This window comes from Prinia subflava, chromosome 2 (genome assembly GCF_021018805.1).
Source record: "Prinia subflava isolate CZ2003 ecotype Zambia chromosome 2, Cam_Psub_1.2, whole genome shotgun sequence".
In the NCBI taxonomy this organism is placed as follows: domain Eukaryota; kingdom Metazoa; phylum Chordata; class Aves; order Passeriformes; family Cisticolidae; genus Prinia; species Prinia subflava.
The window spans coordinates 20,089,665-20,114,599 of NC_086248.1; the positions used below are offsets into that span (position 1 = coordinate 20,089,665).

At 42.2% G+C, this 24,935-nt stretch overlaps 1 protein-coding gene and 1 long non-coding RNA gene across 4 annotated transcripts in view; both read right to left on the bottom strand.

Moving 5' to 3' along the window:
• TDRP (testis development related protein) overlaps window positions 1-2,634 on the bottom strand; it is a 28,558-nt gene extending 25,924 nt beyond the window's left edge. For both annotated transcript variants that reach the window (XM_063389321.1, XM_063389320.1), the window contains exon 1: window positions 2,381-2,634. In XM_063389321.1, coding sequence (XP_063245391.1) covers window positions 2,381-2,488 — 108 coding nt within the window. In that variant the 5' untranslated portion in view covers window positions 2,489-2,634. The remainder of the gene's footprint in view (window positions 1-2,380) is intronic.
• A 4,961-nt stretch (window positions 2,635-7,595) lies between these two features.
• On the bottom strand, window positions 7,596-22,707 carry LOC134547695 (uncharacterized). Of its 2 annotated transcripts, XR_010079554.1 has the most exons (5): window positions 22,534-22,707; window positions 22,304-22,438; window positions 16,137-16,298; window positions 10,102-10,136; window positions 7,596-9,284 (listed from the first exon to the last, which is right to left on the bottom strand). It is a non-coding gene; the product is annotated as an uncharacterized LOC134547695 (long non-coding RNA). The 2 variants fall into 2 exon arrangements; XR_010079555.1 differs by lacking the exons at window positions 7,596-9,284; window positions 10,102-10,136 and adding an exon at window positions 12,343-15,110.
• Window positions 22,708-24,935: the final 2,228 nt, after the last annotated feature.

Here is a 24,935-nt window from a genome sequence, read left to right on the forward strand (position 1 = left end):
ATTAGGGAAGTCCTGGATTCTTCTCATCTTGATGAGGCAGTCCTTCATTCACAGCAGGCTGTACTGTAACAACTTGCACACATACTGAGGCATCCTCGTGCACAGCTAAGGTACCACAAGAACTGCCCCCATAACTCGTTCAAGTTCTCATGGTGCTGCTGTCCCCCAAAGCCAGGGGTTGGCTGATGCAGGTCAGGATGCAGCAGCAGAGAGTGCAGATCATAACCAAATCCCTCCACATATTACTGGATTTCACTCCATTACAATCATATTATTGGGAGAATAAAACAGGATCTGATGAAACATCACAAATTTGAAATACAAAAAGCAAGGAACATGAATCAGATCAGCTTCAGCAAGCTGAACAATTTCATTTGCTTCACTTGAAACCTGTCCCAGCCGTGGTCTAGACACACTGTACCTACGGCTGACCTAAAAGCCACCCTGATCATGAGAATTACAATGTCAGTCAAGTGGTCAGTGGCTATATATTCTGTTCTTCCTTAAAGGGTACACAAAATCTGAAATGACTGCTGCTAAATATTTTGGGCAGGGTGTTGAATTCCTTTCCAAAGATTTTAACAGGCAAAATAACTAATAGCTTATAATCTTTGCTCCAGACTCTGTGCCAAGCCACACTACAGTTGTGGTAACCTTACTGAATCCTTTATCTTCAAGAATATTTCCTTTATTGACTTAGAATAATTTATTTTTCTCCAGCCACCCCCCAACACTGAAACCAGCATCCCAGTTCCACTGGAAGTTGAAAAGAAATTTTCTTAAAGTTCATGAAAATGCAAACCTTTTGCACAAGAAATAATTGTCATTAGCATTATAACTGGAGACTTCAACTAATGGAACTGAGGCCCAGGACAGTAAAAGACAATTGTACTGGACAAAATAAAATAAACAAACTCCAGCCTCTGATGCTAAACTAGAGGGCTAGGAGAATTGTCTGGGCAGAAGTCTGAAGAATCCTTTCCTACTGGGAGGCTATGGTCAGTGAAGGCTTGGATCATCAGTGGTAGAGAAGAGAAGCAAGAAGAGTCAGTGGGATTTAATGGAAGCTTTTGGTGGCCTTTGGTGTTAGAGGAGGGTTTCAGGAGGTGAGCAAATCATGAGGACTATGACAGTACAAGCCAGTAGCTTAGCAAAAACCATGGAAGCTTACAAGCACCTGAGGATAGGAACTGTAGGAGGCAGAGGTTAGATGTTCTGTGAGAGGCTGGGGGAGATACTTCAGGTCACTTCAAACCCCACAATCCGGCCTCCTCCCCTGAAGAGGGTCTCATGTCCCTTCTGCAGGAGGAGATCCTCGTCACCCATACGACTCCCCACAGCAGCTGTCGAAGAAGTAGCAAGGGCTATGGCTCTGCTGTTTACTGTGCAGGGGCAAGGGCGAGGCAAAGCTAAACTGGTGATTGTGGCGACTGGAAGATGGAGAGAATAACCACTGTGACTGGGAGAGGCTGCTCTTCAGCAGTTGCCACATGTGGTTGACAACTCACAGCACCTGTCAACCAGAAACTCAAAGATAATTTATCCAGACACGCTCCAGCTCTTTCAGCAAGATAGGCAAGATAAACACGGGGTAGTTTAAGTATAACACAAGCGTTTAGCTTTAGTACCTTCTTCTGAAAAGAAACCTCACTGTTTCGCAACCCTGGGTAACTGCTTATTCAGAATCTCTCACTGAATATTTAAAGTAACTCTGTGGCTACAGAAGATCAGACACGAAGCTGTACTGGGCAGTGTAACAGGCTTCTGAGCTGGATGGATGATGCTTAATTGCTACCAAGTTTTTGAAAGAAAGTCAAACTTTTTTTTTTTTGGTTGTTTTTCCAGATACTTAACTGATACTCCTCCTTTCAGGTTATATTTGTTGAGAAAGTCACTGTTAGTATTTAACACTTAACAACAAAAGCTTTCAAACAAGATTGCAGCTATTTAAAGATCGTGAAGTACCATCACTGAAACCACAGGAAAAAAGCAATCCTGACAAAACATCAGTGCTCTACACAAACGCGCAAATAAAGTTAAGTTCTTAAACATCCTTGTTCAATGTATGGTGCTTAACAGAGTGCCTCTGCCTAGGGCTGGGAGAGAAAGTACCCTGCGGTATGAAGCCACTGGAATGAAGGGCGGCAAGTCCCAGCAACGCCAAGGCCGGCTGGTGGAAGGAGGCGGCTGGATAGGCCAGCCAGCACCCCAAAAAACCAGGTGACAGTCGCACGATTCGCCCAAAGGCTCCCAGCTCCGACCAGGGCCAGCCTGGCGGCACATCAGGACAGGAAAAGTGATTACTCATGCCGCCGGAGAGAGGGCAGCGGGAGCGGGGCCGAGCCTCACGCCCCCTCCGAACCGGGCTCCGTGCTCCTACCTGGGGGGCCGCGAAGGCGGCGGCGGGCGGCGGCCCGCGGGGACGCGTCTCCTCCTCCTCGGGCGAGTCGTCCAGCAGAACTTTGCTGCTCTTGTTGAGCTTCCACATGGCGGGCGCGGGACGGCCCCGCTGCGTCCCGGCAGCGAGCGGGCCGAGGCGGGCGCGGGCGCTGCTCCGCAGCCCCGGCCGGAGCGGCTGCGCTCGGCAGGGCTGTCACCCCGCCGGGGGCTCCCGGCCGCCAGCGAGGGAGGGAGGGAGGGCGGGAGGGAGGAGCTGCCTGGCGGCGCCGGGAGCCCGCCCCCCGCCACCGCCTCGCCCACCGGCCTGCGGATGGAGCCGGGGCTGCGGACGGGCGGCCCGCGGCGGCGGCCAGGGCAGAGCAGGGCCGGGCAGGGCCGGGAGCCGCCGCCCCCCGCCGCTCCTCACCTGCCGCCGCTCCCCGCCGGAGCCGCCGCCGCTGCCATGTTTAAAGCGGGGCGGGGGCACGGGCACGGGCAGGGGGGGCTGCCCGGCATCACCGCGGCAACAGCGCCGGGCCCGCCGGCAGCGCCCCGCGCTCGCCCCGCAGCCTCCCGCCGGCGCGGGAGAGGGTCCCGAGCATAAGGACTCGCCGAGCGCCCGCCGATGCTGTGAGGGTGCGGATGGCGCTGCCCTGGCAGCGGTGGCAGCGGGATGTCTGTGAGGGTAACGCGGGGCACTCGGAGGTGAAGCTGGACCCGTCTGGGCAGCGGCACCCGCAGAGCGCCATAGAGGGCCCGACAACTCTGCAGATGCTCCTGGCGCACCCAACCGTGCGCCTGCCGGTGTGCTCACCTGTGTGCTCACCTGTGTGCTCACCTGTGCAGCCACCTGTGCAGCCACCTGTGCACCCCCGCGGGTCACCGGGGTCCCTCAGGAAGGGCAGCCTGCCCAGCCTTAACCACAGGCCTGCCCCCCTTGAGCCATGGAGCCAGGGTGGAAAAGCCTCGTGCATCCGGCTGGAGTCCAGTGAGCGCCAGGAGCTCCAAGTTTGATGGCTGAATGATCCAGATTTAATGCCCTATGTACCAGCTGGTATTTTCATTGATTCTTAGTTTTCAGACAGATTTGCTACAATACTTTTCCATTAAAATCCCCACCTAAGCACTCCTTTATCCTTTATTTTGATCTGTGAATTAGGGTCAGATGTCCAAAGAACTGAGAAACTACTCTAAACTGCTCTAAACCTACCATTTTTGGTTGTTCTCTTGCATGATGCTGCTATGATTTCACTAGTGAAAGGCCGTAACACTCAAGGATCCCTCATGACAGACCTGCAAGTCTTGCTGTGCCTGATCCCTTGGGGGCCGGGCAGCAGCACTCGGGGAACAGCAGCACTCAGGGAGCAGCAGCACTCAGGGAGCAGCAGCAGCACTCAGAGAGCAGCAGCAGCAGTCGGGGAGCAGCAGCAGCACTCAGGGAACAGCAGCAGCAGTCGGGGAACAGCAGCAGCACTCAGGGAACAGCAGCAGCAGTCGGGGAACAGCAGCAGCAGTCGGGGAGCAGCAGCAGCAGCACTCAGGGAACAGCAGCAGCAGTCGGGGAGCAGCAGCAGCAGCAGTCGGGGAGCAGCAGCAGCAGCACTCGGGGAGCAGCAGCAGCACTCGGGGAGCAGCAGCACTCGGGGAGCAGCAGCTTTGCTGGGGTGTGTTTTGGCTGCAATGTGCACCCACCTGCCCGAGCAGAGAAGGGTTCACCTAGGGCAGGACAGCAGCTCCTGCAGGACAGTCGCTCCGTGCGCTATCTGCTGCCTTCAGCTCCCATCAGCGGCAGAAGGCCAGATTCCAGATTTGCAAATCAATGAGGAAAGGGCTTTTTCTGTCACAAAATGTCCTATGTACTAAGCTAACCATCATAGTTTTAGCTATAAATTCTCTTTTGTACCGATTCAGGGTTTCTGTAATGACTTAGGAATGCTGCATAGCTAACTATAATTTGTAGCTGACTCCACAGCAGATACATTCACTTCACTTGGACCTGTAACCACAGAATTTACACCAGTGCAGTTTTAACCCTCTGTCTTGAAAATGAACTTCACAAAATTGTATCAATGAGCACAAAGCAAGTGTACAAGTGTTTGAAGAACTCTAAAAGCCTTTAGTTTTGCATTAAGTTTTCAAACAAAGTCTTCTTTATCTCATTTTCAATCCCTTCTCTTGCGATACTAAAAGCTACTAAAAAAGTGAAGCAACAGAATTTCCTTTCACATCTTGCTTGCATTAATATTAACTGAATCTCAAGAGGGTAGGAGACAAAACAGATTCTCGGTTATTAAAGACAGATCAGGTTTAGCATGTATTTCCTCTAGAAGGTCAAGTCAATTTATAACTAGTGCTTTAACCTCTCACTCCTTCAAGTTTATAAACAAAAATATTTCTAAGTTATATTGGCACAAGTTTGTGTAACTTTAAGTATAAAGCAACCATTTTTTTTTTATTATTTGAATTCTGTATTTAGACCTTGAAAAGCTCAAATAAGTTATTTGTCACCACATTACTAGTGACCCTACTATTTTAATCCAGTGCCTTCCTTACCCTTTTTTTCTTATGGCTGCCTGAAACACCAACTCAACCATTAGGCTCAAATCCTGCACATACTTATGATTCTGCTCAGTTTTGGTTTCTCTCAGAAATTCACACAGCATTCCCAATACACACAAAATTAACTACATGCCTTTGGTCTTTTTTATTTTTATTAATTTTGATTTCTTTTTCCCCCTTAGGTTTTCTGCTAAGATCTTGAACTTCAGTGTGAAAACTTGGCTTTACTTTGGTCACTGAAAATCAGTTGACTTTAGAGAGATGAGATTTTCAGTTCACATTTTCTATTTATCTTCAAGGCCCCAGGGCTTGGCTGAGCACTATCTCATGTTCTTCTGAGAAGAATATTATTTTTTGCTGATCTATTCTACAGATTTGAGCTTATAAATTTATTATTTCCTCTTAAAATTAATTATATACAACTAATCAAATTTGTTTTTCCAGAGTAAGAAGCTGACATCTGCCAACTGGATCTGCCTAGGGTGAAAAAATATAAAAACACTTAAATACAAACTTTCTTCCTCTAAGAAACTATATTGTCATATGTCCCTAAGTTGTATTCAGGGGAAAGCTGTGAAAACCTGTTTGAGAAACTTCTTGCAAGGTATTTAAAATGCCATGAACATCCTTATAAATATCATTATGAGAAAAAATTGATGATTCCTCTTCTGAATTCTGATCCTGTCTCCCTTAAGGGAGCACAGAGCTGGGGAAAAATATGAGAAGTAACAGAAAATGCAGCCTTTGTCTCTGACTCCCAAGGAGTACTGAGCAGTTTCGAAAGCAAAGCCAGACAACATGGTTTTAGCAGCCACTTCATGACCTGGCAAAACATTATGCTGCTGAAAAATAAATTTCTCCTTTCCTCTTTTACTCCAGGCTCTGACCCAGGAGAGAAAAGGATGGAGTTATATTGCTGGCCTAAACCAGGCTCTCAGGAGACAGAGAGCAAAAATGAGAAAAGTGAAGAGCAGTAAGGAGGTGATCCCTTGTACCATACTAAGTAACTCCATGACACTTAGTGGCTTTAGCATATTTCAGTGACTCCAGGCTGCAGGACCTTTGGATATTACCAGACTTCAGGTACATGCACAAAGGTTTCAGGTACTGAATCCATCCCAACAGCTCTCAGCTTGCCTTTCAAATCCCAGTTCTATCCATGGCATCTCCCACTCCTCTGTGCCACAAGCAGTATCTCATGTGAGTGGCCTGTCACCCTTCCTGACAGACTGACCTTGCTGTGGCTGCAGTGCTGCCGTTCCAAGCAGGATGCAGGAACAAACCTGTGTTGTGCTAGAGATGACACATCCACCAGTGCTGCCACCACTGCCAACCTTCCAGCTGCACTGGTACTCAGACCTCAGCCAGGCTGTTGGACACCACTCTAGCACGATGAGATTCACCACTTCCCAGCAGTGCTAGCACACACCACAGGCATTAGGGAGACATCCCTCTCCCACTGCAGGGGCCCACTGTTAGCCATTTCATGGTGAAAACTCTCTTTATAGCACTGGGCCAGAATACAGCATAGGCACTGGAGTATCTGCATATCCTTCCCTGGATTCCTACCCCCATGTGTTTTTCATTTGCTGGACACTGATAGTGCCAGAGTCCCAGTCTGGAATTTATCTCATGAAAGTTTAAATGCCTAGCTGTCACATCTTGGTTATTCTCCCTTTCTAACTTGTGAAGAGCAACACTGTGTTGTTTTCCTTTTTTTATCTTAACTTTCTGGAGTGTTTATTGTAGACATTTACCTACAACTGTATCAATGTTCACAAAAATAAGCAATGCCAGGGCTATATCTTTTGAACTGCAGAAAGGGAGGCAGGTTCAGCAACTAGTAATACCAGAGTTCAGGGCAGAACTTTCTTCTTCATGTTTTCCCCCATGCTTCCTAGCAGTTCCCTAGCCAACTTCAAGCTAAAACATATGTGATATGTATGAGAAAACACGTATTGTGTGATACAATATACAATTTTTAGTAATGATTTCTGGATGACTACAGTACATGAGTTCTGCAAGTCATCACGAAGTCCAAGCTCATTCAAATGCAATACTTACATTTCACTTATATATAGGTGTGTAAGTCACATTTATTACAGGAAAGCTATTCTAGACAATTTGAAAAGGTTGCATTCTGCTCTTTGGGGATTTTTAGTATAATTCTCATTTAAAATAAAATACAAATATAGCTGGTTTAGGAGCCAGAAAACACGCCAAGGTGGTCTAACCTTCTTTTTTAAACTCTCAAGGCTTACCAATAGAAAGATGAGGTCTAACCCTGCAAGGGAAAGGAGATATTCTGTCTCTAGCCATACTCCATTCTTACTGATAACAAACCCACTTTGATTTTAAATACTGACATGTATAGGAAAGCTGTTTGTGACTTGGCATGTAAGTTAGTCAGTGTAGATCTTTGTCCAAAGAAAATGTGTAAGAGAGAAAAGCAAAATACTTTTGGATACAGACTTCTTTTAAAAATTGACAGCTGGTTGAATCAACTGTAAGTCAGTTCACGAAATACCAAGAGTCCTAGAGGAAGCAGATTATTGCGTGCAAATGCATGCTAAATTAATTTATACTTTGTCATTATGATTTATTATAGAGATTTTATGTCCCAGGGGATGACATAGCAAAAATAGAAGAAGGCCAGAACTGATGACAAAGACTCTTAGACATGGAAAAATACTGTTATGAAGATAGATGAACACTGTGCTTTAAACCAGAAATAAATATGAGGAAATGGAATAAATGTACACAGAATAAGACTGGAAAGGTGGATAGAACTAATAGAATTGCTTCTTCTCATCAGATATAAACAAGGAAGCATCCATTTAGACAAAAGATCATGCATTTATAACTGAAAAAGGAAATAGATGTTTTTCAACAGTGTAATTGCACACTGTGCAAATTCATTTCCGAAGAATGTCATTGAGGCTGTATTCAAGAAACAGGAACTTCATGAGGTTAACAAGAATATCAGGTAACACAAGTAAGCCCAAAAAAGCTAATAGTATTCGGCCCAGATTTCAAGTGTTAGGCTAATTTTCACAAGCTAGATTTTAATAAAATGAAAATATATTCCATTATTTTCCACTGCAGGATTTCTTGCTGTAATATACATCAAATTGGTAGGCACCTCTGTGGTAAATAGAATATTACATAAAACACACCACTACCTAATCTCTCTGATCTTACATCCCTTTTCTTTTTCATAAGTCTTTTAAAAAAGAAATCCTAGATACAAAAAAGTTAAAGTAAAATGACCTGAAACAGTGCTGTTCTCTGCAATATCTACACTGGATAGAAGTGCACTCAGAAGATTACAGGTACTATGTTTGCATTGTCTGCAGGAAACAAATGTCATAATCCAAAGAAGGTGAAATTCTCCGTTCTTTGAGGTATGCTGTATTTTGTATTATGTCAATCACAAACTGTTTTTCAAGAAATCTAGTGCACTTCCAACCTTTAATTACCAAAATCTAACAAAAGTGAAAAATTGGAAGATTAACGTCTGAATATTTAGGCCACAGAGTATGTAGTACAACTCATAAGAATACTCTGATGACTTTGCCCAGAATCACTCAAGAAGTGTAAATGTTATCAAACATGCATCATCCTGTAGAATACATGGTGATTGGTTTTGCAGTAGTTAAGAGTTAAATATAATGAAACCCTCTCAGCATTTTATTTAAGTCAACAGTAAAACTTTGATTGCAGATTCAGGCCTTCTCTGCCTGGTGAACTGGCAATCTCAGCCTGAGAATTTTCATGGATATACCAGCACTCCAAACAGGCAAAGATCTGCAGGTGAGGCCTTTTGTTTTGTAGTTCCACAATTATCTGATGAAAACAGGGTGTGCTGGGGGAAAAAGAGAGACTGACTTGCCCCCACACAGCTCTCTACCAGAGCAGCAGCTCTGACCCCAAGTGACATCTCTGGACTGCAGGAGTCTGCCTGGCTATAGCAGACATGGCCCCAGTTTTCTTTGGAGAGTCAATTCTTACCTGTAGTTTTGATCCAAATTTACAGCACAAGGGCACTGAAGAGCACAAGGCTCACCTCCAAGTTCTCTTCTTGCTCAGAGAATTGTGAGGCCATTAGTCACAGAAAAAATTCCAAAAAGATGGACAGCAAAAAGATATTGGTGAAGAGAAATATGACTGAAACATTCCAGTTCAGTGCTTATTCTGCTGGTTAACATCAGCAGTGGGAAGATAACAAAGGAAACTACTCAGTGTAAAGGGGGAATCTCAAGGCACCGGCACATGACTCTCCTGGGACCAATTATTCCTCAAGTATTTCTCAGTGATGCTGTGAGCACATAAGCTCTCACTAGACCCTGTAGAAAGGAGCAAAAAATTTTAATGAATTCCTGTTTAAACCATATTAGCTGTCTTTCTCCCTTTTAGAGCCTGGTTTTAGCCCAACCATAACCAACCCTTTAAGCCCTTTGAACAGAAGGGGCTGGAGGAAAGAAAGAAATATGTGAACAAGTGATTCCAGGGGACGAAAAAGATTACAAGGAAAATGTGTGAATGTGTCAGGCTCAAAAGTAGATTGACGGGCACTGGAGGAGGGCAGCCCCCAACAACATCAGTCACTCCTGGAATGTGTGCAGGGAAGCCCTGGGTGCTGCCCACTAGTGCTGTCTTTGTCAGCAGGAGAAGATGAGGGACTGGAAGCAGATGATGCAGTTGGCAGGATACCCTCATTGAATTTGTGTCTCACGGTGCCGTGAAAGGCCACTTTGGCTGTAACCAGGAGGAGACTGATGAATAGGTCTTGTGTCTGCTGCCCATTGTGTTATAAACATCTCAAGTGATCATTAACGAAAATGTGTTGGAAGAATAAATTCTCTTTAATCTAGGCAAAAATGAAATACTGTTCTGCAGTGAGCAAGCCTCCTTTTTTATATGTCATGTATGATTTAAGACAGAATTTTGTTTATTTGTAATTTCTATTCTTCCCTGACATTTAAAATGTTCTTTATTTGTTGTACTAATAATGGGCTTCAGATGTGAAAAAACAAATTACATACTTCCTTTGTAGTGCAACTTCAGTGCAATGATCTGAAAGCACTCACTTACATATTAGTGAAATAATCCTGACAACATATTAGTCAAAATACATCTTCATAGCTCAAAACTCCAGCTTACCTTTTTTTTCCCCTCGTTTTCAAAGTTAGCTATTGCTGGAATAAAGCAACAAATCATCATTAATAATAAAGCAGTATGTGTGCTTGAAGCCAAAATACACAGATTTTCTAGCAAGCACTGTGAGATCTTTTACTAAACAAGCAGCAACATCCTGACTTCATGTTCTTGCTGTTTATCCACTAGCCCACTTTCTTTTCCAATTCCACATCTACACTAACAAACACTGTTGCAGAACTGTCACCAAGTAGTCACAGATTGTGTATCTACAAATACATTTTTAAGCAATCAAAACCTCAAAATATTCTCATCTGAGTGATACAGCCTTCCCAAAGCCACTGATGCTTTTATCAAGCCTACAGAAGAATAGGAACATAGATGTTGCCTCATTTATATCTTTCTTAACAATTTTCCAATTCCACAATGCCCTGATCCCTCAAAGCAATTATCCCACTGTGGTTTTGCTTTCTATTTCTTTGCACTGATCAATGTGATATGAAAACTTCGCATCTGAAAAAGACCTTTTATTTTCTCCACTGCTAGCTCAAATTGCAGGCAGGCAGTCATTGCCTCACACAAATTGTGAAGACACCTAAACACCATGGTTCTGTCTGCAGAGAAAGAGTGGGAATATCCTCATGCTGGGGAGAAGGGAAGGTGTAAAGCTGTTTGTCGTGCAGTCGCAGCAATAGCCAGGTATGTGAGGAACACAGAAGAGATGCAAGCCAGGGAATGAGAAACAACATTGCTAAAAGACAAATATCCTTTTGAAACAGTAAAGGGACATCTGTTTCAGTGTGGCTCAATCAGGCCCAAAGTCCATTTGCCCCAGCATCCTATCTCTGAGAGTGATGTTTAGGAAAAGAAACAAGGCATGGAATAAATCCAGTGTGATACTTCCTGTGGCACGTCCTGCCAGCATTAGCTTCCTATTCCAGAGACCATATCAGTATCTTTGGTTTTAAAAAGCCTGATGGACTTCTATTCCATGAGTTTTCACTATGGATTCAACTTTTCTCCATAATCTGTATTTACTTTTCTTTTTTTCTTTTAAAATGCAATGAGAAAGAAAACCACACAAAAAACTTGGCATTTATGCAGCAGAAGTTAGGAATGTTAATAGCATGATGGGAAACCTTATGGGGGTCACCTGGTCATATTCCTGTGGGTGGAACCATGCCATCCACTGCAAAAAGTTCCCTGTCTGTCACTGCAGGACAGCCCTGAGCCCATCTGAGCCGTCCCTTTTACTTTCCACCCATCTCTGCCCACAGCCACAGTGCCCAGCACTCAGGTGTGCTTCTGCTCATGCACAGACCTTCAGAGAATGATGGAACTTAGAGTAATTTAACTTTCTCTTGCTGGCAAAGGATAAAGGTCAAGTCCAAACAGCCCATTAAGCATCTCAAGTGTTATTTTTATTATACAATACAGACTCATAATCTCCTGCCCTTCTAAACTTTTGGATCTATAATCTGTGACTAGGAGAAGGCCAGTGGAGTCAGAATCTGAGAAATGTACTTGGTTTCTATTGTAAGGAGATATAGAATTACACATAGTATAGAAGCCTACTATGGATAATGCAATCAAAGGCACTGAGAAAATTAAAAGATTGAATGGCATTGGAAGAAGTATAAATACTAGCTAAGCAACAAAACTGTCCCAACTGCCTAACAGATGGAGTTAGAGTTATGGCTCATGAAATTGTGACCATATATTTTCCATAGAATTCTGTAGAAAAAAACCTTGTTATTCATGAAAGTTGAAAATTTAAAATTATTTTAATACAAGTTATTTTCATCTCAATAAAACTGCAAGTGAATCTAATTCAGAACAAAACATTTTCCAATTAAGGACTTTGTTACCGCACTTTGGAAGCCTTTAAAATGTGGATTAAATTATATTTACTCCTTACATATATAGTTTTACTGTTGATTTGCCCTTGATTTCAGTTTGTTTACTTTGCTTCTGATATATGCAAAGTTACATTAAAAGTGCTTTAATTCTGAAGCCGTGTCCACACAGGATTAAAGGCAGTTTCACTAATACAATAATTCCAAGTCACACCTGTAGGTGGTTCAGATCATTTTCCTGAATGCTTCTACATAATCAAGGCTGGTGTGACATGCTAATATGGGACACTGCTGCAGTCCTGGATAATGAGAGTCAGGAAGAGAGCTATAAATATTTCTACAGAAGTTATTACTCAGTTTTGATTATTAATTAGTTTTCTAATAAAGTATGCAGGAGTCAGTGGCATTTGCCCAAATTTGCCTAGAGTATTTGCCATTCCTATTAATTTTCTTTAGCATGAAAAAAAACCCCATGCACGGGCTAATGATGCAAGATGGAGTTGGATTTTTCTTTCTATGCTTAGACCAAGTCGCTGAAATCTTGATCTCATTGATGTAATTGATAAAGTTTTCCCTGACTTTAGCAGAGGTGTATTTTAATTCAAAATAACTCCATACAAAAGGGAGAGGAAAAAACTGCATATGTGCAGTGTAGAAATAGCAGTGTAATCTAAAGAGTTATTTTATCAGATTAGTTCTTGGTTTCTCTCTTATGCCTTTGAGATTGGTATTAAAAAAGAGATTTTGTTATCCAGTTAAATTTCACAAGAGAATGATTTGCTTCAGTTGGTTCAAAACCTAGTGAAAGGAGTGATTTTTTCATGACTTTTTCCTCTTGATCATAGCAGTGCCTAACCTGAAAGGAGACCTTAGGTTAGCCCCATTTCTTCAGACAGAGATTTATCTAAAATGTTCCTGAACAAATAGTTGAAATTAAGGGCATAAAAAAATCTAGTAGATGTTGGAGCAGGGTCTTAAGTTCTGTTTTGGTATTATTTATCCAACTGTGTAGATTTTTTAAATTTAGAAAACCTGTATGACAGTTTCCATCGCTGTGTCTTTCAGTTTTCATAGAAACATAAAGTCATTAAGGTTTTCTCATCTCTAATCTCAGCTTCAATGACAATAGTTTTCTCAGTATTTAGCTATTTCAAAAGCAGAACTAAAACCCAAAGTGCTTCCAAAATCAAGTTTTCACCAATCAGGTTTTGCTTTTGGCTGTTCTCAAGGCACTAGCATATAAAGCCAGTGAGGCTCTCCAAAGAAACTGGCAGCTTGCTACTTTACAATTTCCTTCACGTATCCCCGGTGAGATGTAAATCTGCAATAATCTAGACTTTCCACTTTTTCTACAGCACCTAAAATTTCAGATTCAAATAAATTTTTCCCCAGGTGTTCACTAGTAACATGATCAGTTTTACTTAACAGGAAGGTCTACTGTAAAGCAGATACAGGTGAGAATTACTTTCTGAAAGCTCACAGTGCTTTTTGTGTGTTATGCTTAGTGTAGGCCAGATAACAGAGACCATGTCCCTTATGTTTGGCAGTAAGGGAATATAAAGCTTGCTTTAGCCACAAGGGGCTTATGCCAATATAGGAATTCAGTTTAGGCTAAAGCTGGAGAGATTTATACTGGCTGAGAATTTGCTTATGCTTTAAGAAGCTTACTTTTATTTAGAGAGTTCAGAGATTTTAGGAAAGGCTTCAATTAGAAGAGTTTATCTTCTGTAGATATATTTGCATACCAGTACTTATTTCTCAAAAGAATTTTGTAACTTAAATTTGCATAGCTTTTATTTAGATTTAAAATAATGTAATTCAATTTTTTCCATAGCTTTCCCTGCCTTTATTTCATCCACTGTTGAAGAGTTTACATGCTCACCTATTACAGTTATACTGTAGAATCATGAACATCTTTGAAATTCCACTGTATCTTCCTCCTGACTTTAGAAGGCTCAATACATAGTTTACATAAATCCTTTTGCTTTTAATACCATAATAGTTCACTATCAGGACAGGAATTTATATCTATTGAAAAAATTCATATGCTTCAGGAAAGGTGAAGATTGATATCAAAATGAATAAACTTACATTTCCTATGAGGGAAAATGTTTAGTTTCAGAAATAGCATTGCCTGCTGTGTCATAGTATTGTGTCTGTTGTGCTGCTGTACAGTGCTGTAATCTCATCATTCTGGTTCTGCAAAACTGTTTTCAAACTTCATCTTTGATTTGGCAATTCCCCACTGACCTCAATGTTGATCTTGAAGGTAAGCAGCCATTATGTGTGCGTGCAAAGCCAGTCATTCTGCATTTTTCTTAAGAACTACCTAGTAAGTACAGTTTCCTTTGAATTTCAGAGCAAATAACATCTGGTTTAGCTGTCCTGTGCAAGGTTTCTGGATGAGTTCAGGAGCACAGGAGCCTGCAGTTGGTCAGTTTGCCACTGACTTCAAGGCAAGTATTGAACTGTTTCAAATGGCATGTGATAGCTAAGCCACCAAATTAATGTATTTGTACATGATAAATTTTAATGTTCCTCTTTTGTGTTCTTTGCAAAGAAAGGCTTGGCATCTTGATGTCGTATTGCATTACATCTTTCCTGTGTACACTGATGAAAACATATCAGTGAGGTAATTTCAGAGGGAAGGCAGCACATCCCATTAACCTGTGCTGGGATGCAGAAAGGCTGCTTTCATCATAGTTTAAGCTAAACCTCAAGCTCCCTCAGTAGAGGGCCTGCAAGTTCCCTGCCCTGCAGCATCCCTGGGTGTCGCAGTGCCTGGTTGCTGGGAGATGGGAGGCTGGCACTTACCCCCTCATCAGCCCAGTATTAAGAAGAAAACAATCTCATTTTTTACTAGTCTCCTTCAAAGAGCTTTTGGTTGCCTGGCCCTCAGTAAGTCTTCTCAGTCTGCACAGATGCAGCAAGGGTGATGGCCTCTGATGGGTGACTAAGCATGGAGACCCAACGGTGGCACATCAATTCCCAGGTTTTTTAGTGACCAGTGTGCCCATCTTTACAAGTATTCATCATGCTACTGAGCAGAGTTCCACAACAGGCAGGACCTGAGCCCACAAAAATGAGGAAATCCTTTCATGGTGCTTCTATAAACATCTCGTTTCTGCCTAGCAGAGGTTGTGTGCCTCTTCACTGCCACTGCAAGAGAGAATGAGAGTTTTTTAGGTGACAGGTACTTGAATGCATAAAATGTTACATATTTTTCTTTAATTACTTGAGCCTTATGCTCTTTAGAGATCTGGAGGCGTAATTTTACTGTGTAATTTTTGAAGACTTGGACATTACAATATCTCTGACAATAAGTGTAACAACAACTAGGCAAAAAAAATTGAAGTTCTTTACCTAATTGCATAAAAGTCCATGGAAATTCTGCAGGTCATACATATATGCAGATTTTCTCCATTAAATGAGCCTGTGGGGTAATGCCTGAGTAAAGCTGTGAATTACACTAGCATGAGAATCAATCGATTTACTCAATAAAAATACCCATCCTAGTGCTGACCCCTTTCTATGAAAAAAGCCACTGGCGTTTCTCCTGAAGGTCTGTGGAAACATTAATGTAACATTAATCAAATCTAGTTTTTTTTGTTTTAGTACTATCCCAAGCAGGGGTTTTGATGCATATGAGTCAGGGAATGCTTACAGAAACCTCATGCCCAAAAGAGATATGAGGCTTTTTGTTTGTTTATGGGGGTTTTAAATTGCTTTCTGAAAGCAGGAGAAGGTAATTATGTTGCATAATCTTAGATGAGAAGCACCATGTCTAAACTGTACAAACACAGCTGGAGGGTGACACAGTGACTACTCCTTACGCACCCATATTGGTGAGGCAGCTGCACTTCCCACGGGTAATTCCTAGGTACACTTACTAAGAGAATGTAGATTATGATCAACTGCCCTCCAGAAATCCAGCACAGCCTAACTGAATATGGGTTCCTTGTAGTACCACAGCCCACATTTTTGAATGGAGGAGTTGGTCACTGTTCCTGTAAAATTACATCTTTTCCAGGTGTACTGGCTTTTCTCTGCAGGCAGACATTGCTCACAAAGTTAGGTCAGCAATACAAAATATCTTGATTGCAGAGTAAGTAATTTTTACCAGTTTTACCAAAGTCTAAACTGGTCATTTTTACCAGTTTAGACTTTGCCAGTAAATTTGCTTACCTTGACAAAGTGACACGTGGCAGAGCAGTCCAGTGCAGTGGTTAACAGCATGAGTACCACCTGTAGCACCAGTGGTAGTCCCAGGGAAAGACAATTCAGTTTCACTTCCTAACCCAACTCTGCAACTGCAGGATAATGAAGGAGATTCATGATTGCAGTGATCTGTAATTTTAACCACAGAATGAACAAAACTGGTAAAAGAAAAGAAGTGCCATATTCTATTTAATGGAACATTTATTTGGATTTTTTATGCATTTGTCAAAACGACTGTTAGTGTGATATTGTACTATACATTTGTATGCTATTAAATTTAAAATAATCTGTAAGAAATTTGTCATGCTTATTACTATCACCCTCTTTGTTACCTGGTATTTAATATTTCCTATCTGTGAATAACCAAGATAGCTATAAGAGATGTTATAAAATTCATAAATACTCAAAACAAATTGTTTTGTGCTGTCTTACAGTAATATTTGTCTGCTAGAAAGTGCGGTTTTTAACTTTGATATAGAAGAATGATTTATAGTGCCTGGAAAAATGCAGTTTGGAATGGAATGAAGATGTTCTTCATCACAGAAAAACACTGGTATTCAAAACCTCCTTGCTGACTCCCTCAGCCATGTCTCATAAGATATTTCATTGTAAGGTATTGTACAGAAATCTAAAGCTCATGACTTAGCACTGCCAGTGCCTGTGCTTGTGTTACCAGGCTGCTGCAACATAGCATTTGAGTCCTCTAGGGAGGTTTGCAAGTTGTGGCTTGAAGATATTGTGTTGTGGATGAAAACTGAATTGAAGCTTAGTGAGCTCTTATTGAACTGGCACTGCTGCAAAGATTGTGGCTGATAAAAATTTAACCTATGACACAGTAAAACAAAAGAAATAAGTGTGTTACTTAGGTTATGACGTGACCTATAGAAAGAAAGAAAAAAAAAAAAAGAAAAAAAAAGTGAAAAGGTAAATTTTATATTCAGTCTGAAATTGGTGTGTATGGTGTAAAATGTGACAGCCAAAGTGGCCAGCTTTACTCAATGAGCTAAAAAATTTGTTATCCAAGTGCAGTGTAACAAAGCAAGGGGAAAATGTTAAAATTTAGATCCTAGAGCTTTGTGTGGCCCCATTTTTCCTTAAATGTTGATCTGTGTGTGGAATGGCACCAGATTATATATTGGAAAAAAACCCCTCATTAAATAAACCCCACATGGATGAGCCATTCTTCTGCATATATTTTTCTGTAGAATCACTCAATTTGTTAAAATACTTTCTTTTTTCTGGTGATACAAGCTACTTCTTTAGCTTGCAGTAGTTAATTGTATTTGTTTCTTTTTATTTGTTGATTTGTTTGGTTGGTTTTTCATCCTTGCAAATACAAGAAGGACAGGGGATCTGTTTTTTTAATGGTCTGCAGGTCTAGGTTTGCAAAGCAGAGCTCCTGACCTCCAAGATTTTGTAGTGGATCTGAGCTGCTGATTGCAGAATTGTGCAGCAGACACGCCTTCCCTGCACTTCAGTTTCCACAGAAAGCACCCCAACCCTGCAGTCTGTCAGCCACAGCACAGCCGAGGACACTGCCTCACACTGTACCCCCTAGCATGGGTGCACCTGGCAGCACATGGAGACACAGCCTTCCACAGGCCAAGCACAAGTGCAAGACAAGTGAGAAATGTTAAAAAGAAGCTGAAAAAAAAAGGGTAATTGAAACCAAGGCTGGAGAAAAGCAGTGCAATCAGATCCTCAGTATTATAAAGCACCTCATTTTGCTTCCTTACAAAGCTGGAACAAGAGAGAGATCTAAATCTAATCAAACCTAGAAAAATGCTTGCCTTATTCATGGGAAGAAAGCAAATCAAATAAACAAACATCAGAGATTGAAAGTTTCAGATGACAAAAACAAAATACAAAGTGTTTATTTATTTATTACTGCAGTAATTTGTCTCCAGTTTAAATTTTGGGTTTTTTACGTGACTTACCAAACCTCAGTTCATTCACTTGCAGAACTGGTATACTACTTACCTAGCAGAAGCCTTCCATATATGAATAGATGTGTTACATTCTTTACTTGGCTCAGTGTTTCAGAAATGCTTTTTGAGATTCCTGACTAACAGGTACAAACTATGAAGTATTGTTACTATTACTCTCAGCTTTGTATTAGGGACCTGACACGATGAAAACAACGACAGTGACCCATTTCAATCAAATTCTGTATTTCTTCTGAAAACTTGCTGGGTTTGTCCATAAATGTGAGTACAGGGAGGACTATTTTAGCATATGTAAGGAAGGAAAAAAGTGTGATCAGAGGTAGATACTATTTTTTTAAATCCATGTTTAGACACCTAAAGGAGATGGAATTAAAGGCTGCTAAACTATTCTAGATGTTACCATCTTGAAAGAGAGCTGGGAAGACTTCTGTCCCTCAGCACCAGGAAAAAACTGGCCTGCTTTTTAACTATGGATTCAAGTAATCTCAGATATTCAGTATTGAAGATGCTGTCTGAAGCCTCTGAATATCTGAAAAACCCAAATCCTCTCTTAGTAGCAGTTAGCCTTTTCTACAGCCTTGGAAGATCCATGGGACAGCTTTCAGTAAATAGCAGTAAAACCATGTTTGTTTGGGTTTTTTCTGTGTGGAGAAATAACTCTCTGAATCTTATTCTTTTGGATCAGCTGTAGGCAATGCTCTGGCAGAAATACTGACTGCCAATGTACAAATGTTAAGCTGCAGTCAGCAGACTCATCACACTCTAAATATTGTAGCTTGTGGAAAGAAATGCAGTGTGGGAGTAACCTTTTACTCCCTTCTACATACTTGGGGGGGCTTTCTGCCCTTTTGCACAGTTGTAAGTGATTGAACGTTAGGCAAAGCACTGCTGGGGGCTGTGGAGCACTGCTGGAAGCAGAGCAGAGCAGGTGACTCCATTTGCCTTCCTGCCAAATAGTTCAAAGGGTACCTTTAGCCCCAGCGTGTGGGTGGGCATTAAATGAGGTCTCTGTTTGTCCAGTGAGGGTATGGCTGAGTGAGGATGCTCAGTAACTAATGATGCACGGGGAAGGATTTTCTGCCCTCAAGAGACTCCATACCACCCTTTAAACACAGCTGGGACTGCCTGGGCTAGGGCACACATCTATGCTGTGTCAGACAGAGGCACTCAAATTAGCTTTCAGAAAATCATGTGTACAGGAGGCATCCAGCTAGTGCAAACATCAGAACAGACACTCCTGGGATTTATATACCAATAAACAGAAAATACTCTCCTGCCTCACAGGTATGTCTGAGGTTTGGTCCTTCCCTTCAAGGTTTAATAGTCTGTGGAGAACAAAAAGAACTAGTGAAGTGCTTACTACTTTCTATCTAGTGCCTGATAGCTGGTGATTGAAGAGGATGGCACCATCTAAGTGAGCCCATTGTACCTCCATTTACAGACTGAATTCACAGCAGTAATAATACATCACATCCATTTCCTGCCTACTCAACGAGGAAATTATATGCATTTGTTGTAGGTTAAAATATCTCAGCAAACCAAGCCAAGGGGATCACCAAATTATCCCAAACACCAGTACAATATTTCCTCCTTTTCCTGTCAGATCCCCTTGGGCTTAGCCTTTCTGTTTTGAGGGGATTTGTGGGTAGAGCTTAATATAATTTCCCAAATGACCAAAAGGTGGAAAAAAAAGTATCATGATTTTTGTCAGTATAATTTGTTAATATAACTGTGTTAAGTCATCAAAACACCACTCCCAGCCAATATTACTAGAGTAGTGTTTTCTAGGCTCGGATTTAGCCTTTTTTTAGGTAACTGAGAAACAACAGCAGCTTTGGTAACCCTGGCATTTCTGCTGCTCCATATTGGGTGTTCCTGCAGGAATAGGACACCCATCCTTTTGCAGTGCCAGCCAGCTGAGCTGTTCTGGTGTCTTTGAATATATGCCAAGAGAGGACTGAAGCTTCCAGAGTAAGTTTGATGACACAAACCAACAAGGTAGCTTACTTCTTTGCACGAAGCTACTAAAAGTTTCAGTGGAGGTAGAGAAGTACTTTGTAGATGTTTGGTAGATTAAAAAAACTTTATAAAAATTTGTATTGGGGTTGCATGGCCAGGTTTTGGTAGTGGAAGGGCTACAGGGATGGCTTCTGTGAGCAGCTGCCAGAAGCTTCCTCCATGTCCAGCAGAGCCAGTGCCAGACAGCTCCAGGATGGACACACTGGGCCAATCAGAAATGGTAATGGCTGTGGGATAACAGCTGAGAAGGGAAAAGTGATTGCACAGTGGTAATTGCAGCCAGAGCAGATCAGGGTGAGAACGTGAGAGGAGCAGCTCTGCACACACCAGGGTCAGTGCAGAAGAGGCAGGAGGTGCTCCAGGCACCAGAGCTGAGATTCCCCTGCAGTCCCTGGTGCAGCCCATGGTGAGGCAGCTGTGCCCCTGCAGCACATGGAGAACCACAGGGATGCAGAGATCCACCTGCAGCCCCTGGAGGAGGCCATGCTGGAGCAGGTGGATGCCTGAGAGGAGCTGTGACCCTGTGGGAGGCCTGTGCTGGAGCAGGATCCTGGCAGGGACCTGCAGACCTGTGCAGAGAGGAGCCCAGGCTGGAGCAGGTTTGCTGGTGGCACTTGTGACCCCATGGGGACCCAGGTTGGAACAGGCTGTGCCTGAGGGACTGCACCCCATGGCAGAGTGGCCCACGCTGCAGCAGTCTGGGGAGGATTGATGCCTGTGGGATGGACTCACATTGGAGAAGTTCATTGAGAGATATCTCCTGTAGGAGGGACCCTAATCTGGAACAGGGGAAGGACTCCTCTCCCTGAGCAGCAGCAGAAACAACCTGTGATGAACTGACCATAACCCCCATTCCCACCTCCCTGCACTGCTGGGGGAGGAGAAGTGCTGGGAAGGAAGAGGGGGGAGAAGGTGTTTTTAAGATCTTATTTTACTTCTCATTATCCTGCACTAATTTTTTAAGTAATAATTTCAATTTATATCCAAATTGAGCCTATTTTGCCTGTAAGGCTCTCTCTGTCCTGAAATCAACCCATGAACTCTTTGGAATATTTCTCTTTCTCCTTTCCAGCAGGAGAAGGGAGAATGGATTTGGTGGGTGCCTGGCATCCACCCAGAGTCAACCTACTATAAACTGTAAATAATACAGTTGTTTTTGTTTTGGGTTATGCAAATACACTTTGTGTTGCATTCACAGCTATGAGGAATATAACGTTACTTACACAGATACCTACTTGATAACATTTGTCAGCAATAATAAGAAAATAATAGGAACGCTTAGAACAAGGCATGGCTGTTGACTCACTAGCAAAAAGGAAGACTATGATTGTATATGTAAATAGGCTGCAATGCAATAGAGGGGGAAATTGTATTTGCATAAAAGAAACTAGGGAAAAGAACAGGCACATATTTTATAGTCTCATTTATACATTCATTATGTGGTAAATAAAACTCAAAAAATTATCTCACTCTTCAGTGTAAGAAAAATTGTTTCACATGAAAATTTTATTTCAATCTTTCTAAAATAGTGAGGAGAAGTTCCAAAACTGGATTTTGGCTTCAGAAAAGGGATACAGAAGAGTTCCTTATATGTAAGATATTGTAGGGCAAGTATGAAGCAGAAATTGAAGTATATATTTTCAGTATATTAAGTATGTATTTGGGCTAACTCTATAAAAATAACTGCAGGTCTGCCAAAACACAAGGGAGAGAGAGAGAGGTCAAGCTAAAATATCCTGGCAGGACCAATGGACACAGGCCTGTTTGGCATCGTGTGTACTCACGTGTGTGAGCTGGGGATGTCTGTTCAAGGATAGGATCTGTTTCTCTGTAAGAAACCCTGCACACCGAATTTCTCCAGGAGCTCCACAAAGGGCTGGTAGAACAGCTTTCCTTGCTCCACCCAAGATTTCACAGCAGTCCAAAGCTTGGCCACCCTGATGCTGCTGGAAGACCTTAGATTGCCTGCCCTCAGGGCTCCTCAGTGCTTGGAAAGTTTCTGAAATAGCCATTACAGAACATTATTTGGGCGTACATCTTCTCTGGATGCTCCTATTTCAGAGTAGGAATGCTTTTTTGGTCTGACTCTAATCCTTATTCAGAGCTAATTCAGAAACTGGGTGGCTGCACAGAAAATAGGTATTAAAATTATTCTGGAATAATACTCACAGCTCTCATTTCTTCATCAGATACCATTACTGGGGAATGACTCTTCCAGTGCATTTCCACATGGAGGTGAGCCCTGAATGTTCCACCACCTGTGTTTTTCCCAATCAGATAAAGAGAAATCCATATGCCACAGTCCTGAGAAATAATTGAAAACCATTTGAAATTAAATGCTGCTTTAAACTGAAGTTATTTTGACAATAGATCAATCAAAGGTATCACGCTTTACTTACAGTGCCTGAAGAGTTGAATTCTGAGCTGTAGTTTCTGTTGCATCACTGAGTTACTCATTGTCTTAAACTTAACTAAAGATGATTCATGGGCAATTAAAAAATGGCAAGGAAGAGAAATGCCACCCTGGTGTGATCCAGCAGGTAGGTGTTGTCAGGCAGCAGGTAGGTGTTGTCTCAAACCCAGTCTCACCAGCAAGGCAGCATGGATACAACCAGTTTTAATCACAAGGAACAGCTCTTGTCCCCATGCTTGGGAACAATGTACCGAATTTCTCTAACAGCCTCCAGGCAGTGCAAAGCAGATGGAGTCAGCTCTGCAGCCTTGTGCCTGAAGGACACTGCCCAGGAGGCCCTTTCTATAGCCTTTGTTTACCATGTTTGCCTCATGCAGCTTCTCAGTGAGATGCCAACTGGAACAGAAATGCTGCTGGACTGAAGGAGCTAAGCAGTCTTTTGTTGTATGTATTACAGTAAGAACCACTATCAATTTAATACATTTTCTAGTAACAAAATAGGTTTAGATTGGATATTAGGAGAAGTTTCTTCACTGAAAGGATGGTCGAACATCGGAACAGGCTTCCCAGGGAAGTAGTGGAGTCCCTAGTCCTGGAAATGTCCAAAAAACATGTAGATGAAATGCTTAGGGACATGTTTTTGTGGTAGCAGTGTAAGGTTAGTGGTTGGACTCAATGACCTTAGAGGCCTTTCCCAACCATAATCATTCTGTGATTCCAGATGTCAAAAAGCATGGAAGGAAAGGCATTGGTGCTGTGAACTTGGGCAGCTATCCTTGCTCCCCAGTCAGCAGTCTCTTGAAGGACAAGTGAGATGAAGCCCTGAGCTCAGGTGGTCTGAAATGCTTCCTAAAAGAAATTTTCCCTCCACTGCCCTCACAGGGAGACACCACTGGCTCTCAAAGTGGTGCTCTTACAGCACGTGATGTTAGCAGCTCTATGACACTTTGGTCTGTAGTAAAATGAGAGAATGGAACAACAGTGGGAAGGCTGAGCTTTCTCTAAATCCGAATTCAGGATGAAAAAGGCAAGATCTACACCTGTCAAAAGACAGATGTCAGGCTGTTGGGACTCTCACAGTTGCTGGTAGAAGGCCAACAAGTAACAACCACAAAGTCAGTCTATTACTTTCTTTACTAGGGCTGGCCAAAAATAGGCCTCTGCTATTAATGGCAGAGAGACAAGTACTGGATGGGTACAGAAGAATAAATTGCTGCTATGAATTATGAGTTAATGGGCATTGAAAATGCTAAATTATAGATATTAAGTAATTATGCAAATTATATTCCTTCATCTAATAATTTATTTAGAGGAAGCACTTATATTTTCACAGAGTGACTGCAGTGGCAGAAATAGTCCTATTGATGTATAACCTGAAGCATTAGAAGTAAACAAACTTCTGTTATAAATGGTATTGTCTTCTTTTCAGGAACCTCAAAGCTTTTCATAATGTTCAACAATGTCTTAAGGTGGTCCTCAGAAATATAGGGATGGGCAATCTGAGGCACAAAACTGGGAAGGAAAGTAAGATTCAGGGTTTTCCTCTTCTTAAGTTTCATGTAGCAGTTTCACTGCAGATGGCAATGCTTGGCTTAACATACTCCCATGCCCATCACTCAAGCCTAGGCTATCCAGTGGCCCCGGCCTGGCTGTGCTCCTCAGATATATCTTCATGATTGCTCATTGGACTATTTTCACACAGAACATTATCCTATTAAAAAAAAAGAAATAAGAGCTTTAAATAGTGTTTTAAAAAGATATATTTCATTTTTTTTAATTACATGGAATTTTTAATTGGCAGGAATACATGCTGGTGGGAGCAAGCAGCAGCTGTAGTAGAGCTGGAGACAATGTCAGCCCCCAGGTGGGGCAGGGGATCTGTGCTCTCCACTCGAGAGACTCATCGAGCCTCCCCCTTAGCCTGTGAAGATGGCAGTTCTCCTCTTCATGCACTGCTGAAGCATTGTTTTGCAGGAGGTTGGGTGAAATCCAGCAAATACATCTTTGTTTTTCAATCTGGTCACATACAATTCTCTCTGGGTTTTATGGTTATGCTGGCTGCTCTCTCTTCAGACTAAATGAGCAAACAATTAAGTGTCCCACTGCTCAGCCAGACCTAAAGCAATGGTAGTGACTGCCAAGGACTAGACTGACTATAAACACTAACACTGGGAATTAATTAATTCAGGGTTTATATGTTTGTGCAACATATAGAACAGGCAGAATTTTAGCAGAAAGTCATGCAGACAGGAAAAGTCATGTTTGTAAGTCAGAAAGAAAACCAGAAAACCACTTTTTGGACAGAATGCTAGCTGAATGCCGGGGCTGAAATATGCAAAGGGAAATTGGCTCTGTATGATTTTCATGCTTGGGAGAACATTATTTGCC